At 23.7% G+C, this 5,289-nt stretch overlaps 2 protein-coding genes across 4 annotated transcripts in view; both read left to right on the forward strand.

Moving 5' to 3' along the window:
• The window catches only part of LOC136090675 (uncharacterized), a 2,910-nt gene extending 1,878 nt beyond the window's left edge, over nucleotides 1-1,032 (forward strand). For all 3 annotated transcript variants that reach the window (XM_065817516.1, XM_065817515.1, XM_065817517.1), the window contains one exon: nucleotides 1-1,032. This exon is cut by the window's left edge. In XM_065817516.1, coding sequence (XP_065673588.1) covers nucleotides 1-150 — 150 coding nt within the window. In that variant the 3' untranslated portion in view covers nucleotides 151-1,032.
• A 245-nt stretch (nucleotides 1,033-1,277) lies between these two features.
• LOC136091245 (uncharacterized) lies at nucleotides 1,278-3,015 on the forward strand. The gene is made up of 6 exons (XM_065818523.1): nucleotides 1,278-1,417; nucleotides 1,511-1,610; nucleotides 1,822-2,163; nucleotides 2,259-2,452; nucleotides 2,586-2,745; nucleotides 2,851-3,015. The coding sequence occupies exons 3-6, from the start codon at nucleotides 2,151-2,153 to the stop codon at nucleotides 2,937-2,939; spliced, it is 456 nt and encodes a 151-aa protein (XP_065674595.1). The 5' UTR covers nucleotides 1,278-1,417; nucleotides 1,511-1,610; nucleotides 1,822-2,150; the 3' UTR covers nucleotides 2,940-3,015.
• Nucleotides 3,016-5,289: the final 2,274 nt, after the last annotated feature.

The following is a 5,289-nucleotide window of genomic DNA, read 5'->3' on the forward strand; positions in this document are numbered from 1 at the left end:
AAGTATATATTCAGTGAGATAAATTCCCTTGATTTTATAAACATGTTTACTTTGGACTATATGCACCTTGTTTGTTTAGGAGCTACTCGGAGAAATCTATATTTTTTAAAGGTGGGATTAAAGGAACTAATCATGGAAAAATTTCTTTAAACATGTTAGACCAAATTTCAAACAGTTTATTGCAGCTAAATGGAAAATTGCCCAGTGATTTTGCCAGACAGCCTAGGTCTCTCTCTGATTTAGATAGATGGAAAGCAACAGAATTACGTTCTTTTTTAGTATATTACGGCATGATAGTTTTAAAAGACATTATTGATTTGCGTACATATAAACATTTCTTAAATTTATTAATATCAATACGGATTTTATGTGATAGTAATGTTGAGTTTCGAAGATCAAATTTAGAGATTGCTCGTCGGTTGATTAAATACTTTGTTATAAACTCAACCGAAACATTTGGTCAACTATTTTGTGTTTATAACATACATAGTCTTCTGCATATATGTGATGATGTTGCGTTTTACAATGCTCCGCTTGACAGTTTATCTGCTTTTCCATTTGAAAATTTCTTGCAGCAGATTAAAAGATCAGTTCGATCTAAACATAATCCTATATCACAAATATGTAAAAGGCTTGATGAAATCAATTTTTTTAATAGGTTTGAGCAAAAAAAAACCAAAATTAACACCAATTTAAGAGACGGTTGCTTCTTAACCAAACATGGTGTGGTTTTCATAAAAGTTAATTTAGGAAATGATTAATACTCATGCTTCTATTATAGAAAAGATTGTTTGGATAATTATTTTACACACTTTTTAAACTCAAAGGATATAGATGTATATTTCTTAAGAAGTAATGTTCGACATGTTGTCAGAGTTAAACATAAAGATTCTTTGGTTAACAAATGTGATTGTTTACCAATAAAAGATGGCTTTGTTATTAGTAAACTGTTGCACAACATATGCTAAGCTAAACTTTATATTTATCTATAAATATTTTTAATGTTCAATACACTAGAGTTGTGTTAATTAATTAAAGGAATTTATATATATGTATATATTTTATATATATATATATATATATATATATATATATATATATATATATATATATATATATATATATATATATATATACATATATATTATTATTATTATTGTTATTATTATTGTTATTATTATTGTTATTATTATTATTATTATTATTGTTATTATTGTTATAATTGCTTTTACTTTTTTTACTCTTTATTATAGCCATATAAGTATTTTCTTATATCTTTTGTGGCCCACATACACGCACACATACACACGCACACACATACACAGATATATATATATATATATATATATATAAATAAATAATAAATAAATAAATAAAATATATTTCAGACAACAAGCATGTACAAATTAGGAGCCAGGTCCATAGTTTTTTTTTTTTTTTTTTTTTTTTTTTTTTTTTTTTTTAAAAAAAGAAAAGTATTATTTTAAACTTTGATTAACTGAATTTATAGAGTGATTCACCAAGGTACAAGCCATCAACTGTTTACGAAAAGCATGTCTATAGTTTAAGATAATTGTATGAAAAGATGGTAATCTGAACTCTAAAAGCATGTAAGATATACTATCATATTTGTTGTATCCGAAAAACATTTTAGCACATTTGTTGTAAAATATATATATATATATATATATATATATATATATATATATTTTACTTTAAAATGTTTTTTTAAAATTAGTTTTGTCAGTTTTCTTTATATAAGTACTTTATTGCAAGTACCTTATTAAAATAATACAGTCTTATGTTTTTTTTTTATATCAGTTTTAGAATGTAATAGTGAAACATATTGCAATCGTCTTTGGGTTAGAGAAAGTAGTCCTGACATTACAGTTAAAAAGGTTGCTGAATCGCCATTATTTTCTTCAATATCATTTTGTAAATCTCCTAGCAAACATCCTAAGATAGTATCTACTCAGAAATATCAAGAAGAGAACGTTTTGAATTCAAAATCATATCAAATCAATAAAAGTCAATCTAGTTTGTCCTCTGTTTGTCAAAATGATTTGTTTTTGGAACCAGTTCAAAAAACCATTCCAAGAGGCATTGGTGGTACTTTTTTTTATGATGAACCACCAGCTAGCTTTAAAGCAATGGATGAAAGGCGTATGTTAATATTTATTGGACCTTGTATTGAAACTATGATTCTATTGAGTATATATAAAATATTTATTAAATTAGTTCTAACTTATTTATATTAGGTTTTCAACATGCAATATTTATGGAGTTAGCAAGTTTAAAATCCGAAATTAAAAAATCTTTATGTTCAATCGAAAGGCTGGGAACAAGAACTGAGCCTGAAGAAACCTTACTTTATATTTGTAAATCAAATGATATAAGAGAGTTTGATGAAAGAGAAACATTTTTAAATGATAAAGAAAAGTTTCATTTGTTGGTATGGTTTTTGTATATAATAATATATGGTGCTTTTCTAAATAAATCTAATTGGTATTGTTAATTTTATAATTTTTTTTGTCAATTAAAAAAATAGTAGTGATATTGATAATGATATTCTATAACTTTTGTAGGTACGTCAACTTAAACAAATAGGCAGTAGTTCAATTTCAGCCTCAGTTAACAAAGTTTTAGATGAAACTATGTCTAAAAGTGTTCAATCGCTATTTAACAAAGCAGGGAGACATGGCAAAAGATCATTTAGAAAAACATTATTGTATAAAGCAATTATTGGTAATTTTTAAATATTGATATAAAATTTTTTTCTTGTGGAAGTGTGTGTTTATGTAACCGCTTTTGTATGTGCTTTAAAATGCATAAATTTATTTTATATTTTAGAAACATTAGTGTCACATTCAACAAAATCTATTTTGGTTGATAAGTTAATAGGTGACCATTTGAAAAGAGCTCCAGATCGAATAGAGTAACAAATAGTTTATTTAGTATTTTTATGTTCACATTATAAATGAATACAAAATAAATAAACTTTAAAAGTCTTAGTGTTACACCTAAGTTTCTTTTTGTTAAGGACTTTTTTTTTTGGATAACATAAGTTATTTACTTAACTTATAGATATAAAATGTTTTTACTCAATGGGCACAAGAATGTTTTGCAAATGTTTAGTAAATGATTAATGGTCGCTTGAGCAAGATTTATGTTTAAAAACGTTAATAAATGTTTTAATAGTAATTTTTTTCTTTTTTCAATTGATTAATTATTTTACAAGTTCTTTCACGTTTCAAGTGTTTTCACGTTTTACCACGACTGTTTTTTTTTTACAAAAAAAATTTACATAAAGAGACAAAAATATATATATATTTATATATATATATATTTATATATATATATATATATATATATATATATATATATATATATATATTTGTATATATATATATATATATTTATATATATATATATATATATTTATATATATACATATATATATTTATATATATATATATATTTATATATATATATATATATATATATTTATACAAGTATATATATATATATATATATATATATATATATGTATATATATATATATATATATATATATTTATATATATATATATATATATTTATATATATATATATATATATTTATATATATATATATATATATATATATATATATATATATATATATATATATGTAGATATAGATATAGATATATATATATATATATATATATATATATATATTTACATTTTTATGTATGTATATAGATAGATATAAATATATATATATATATATATATATATATATATATATATATATATATATTGATTGTAATTTTTTTTTATGATTTAAATTTATTTATTTAAAAATGACCACCTACAAAGAAAAACATCATTGTAGAGTCTTAATACAGCTTTTTAAAATCGAGTATAGTAAAGAAACTGTTAACTGGCACCACACTCCAATGCGTTCTGCATCTCGCCACGGTCATAGAAGTCGATTTGTGAAAGAGATAGTTTGATCCAATAATAACAGAAGTAACTTCTTCACAAATCGAGTTGTCGACAGCTGGAATTGCCTACCAGGTGAGATGGTAAATGCTGAAAGCCTAAATGCCTTTAAGAATCAGTTGGACTTGTTCCAAAAAATCCGCCACAGTGCCGCTAAGGCGCTCTATGCAACACAATAATGTTGCATCGTGGTTAACTAACTTTTTCTTTTTTTTTTTAAATATACTTAAAAAGTAAAATTATTATTCGCAATTATGAGTATCAAAGGTGCAGATATAGTTACAAGCAAATGAATGAAGGTATGTTTGAGTTAAAAATGTTATATAAATAAATTTTTTAATAAATGTATGAAGCTATTTCTATTCATATTTGAATGAAACAGTGCAACATATCACAGTTATTTGAACATAAGAGAAGCAAGTCCTGTTATTAAAGTGCAAAAAGTTGCTAAATGTAAGTTTATCAAAGAATGTCATGTGGTTTTATTAAACATTTTAAGTAAATAAATATTTTTTATCAAGTTTGAAAGTATTTCCAACGTTAATAAATAGTATATGAAGTTTTTTTTCATCAAGTTTAAAAAACTACTCAAAAAGCATCACTTGAATTTATTGTTATGAGAAACTTTCATCAGGTTTTTTTATTTTATTTTATTACATAATGTAATTATAACAAGGTTAAAAAAATTGTTAAATAAACTAAAAGTAAGGTGTAGAATTTACCATGAGTATAAATGTGCGTTCAAGTAACACCCTTTATATGTGCTAGTTGGAATCCATGAAAGATTTCTATAGTATTTCTGTTTTTAGAAACACTGGTGTCACACAACGAAGTTTGATTTGGTCAATAAGTTGAAGATCATTTCATTCGGTCAATAAGTTGAAGATCGAAGAGAGCTCTTGACAGAATAGCATAACAATTATTTTATTACGTTTTTGTAGGCTTATTTATAAATGTATGCTTTTTTTTTTGTATGCTTATATTATAAATAAACAGAAAATTAAACTTTTAGAAATTTATTAAATTATCGAGATCGAGGCTGTTGCTCCTAAATTTTCGTTTGTAAAAGATTTTTTTTCTGCATAACATAACTTATTTACTGAAATAACTTATACTTAAATAAATGATTTAGGATAATCCTTAAAAAAGGTTAAAACGTTTCATTTACATATAATAAAAATCCATCAAAAAACGCTTTCGTGAGAACCTTAAAAAACGTTCTAAAAACGTTTTTAGGAAAACGCTCGGTCACCGTTTTATATGAACGTTCAAAAAACCATTACAAAACGTTCAAAAAACGTT

Source organism: Hydra vulgaris, chromosome 14 (genome assembly GCF_038396675.1).
Source record: "Hydra vulgaris chromosome 14, alternate assembly HydraT2T_AEP".
Taxonomy (NCBI): Eukaryota; Metazoa; Cnidaria; class Hydrozoa; order Anthoathecata; family Hydridae; genus Hydra; species Hydra vulgaris.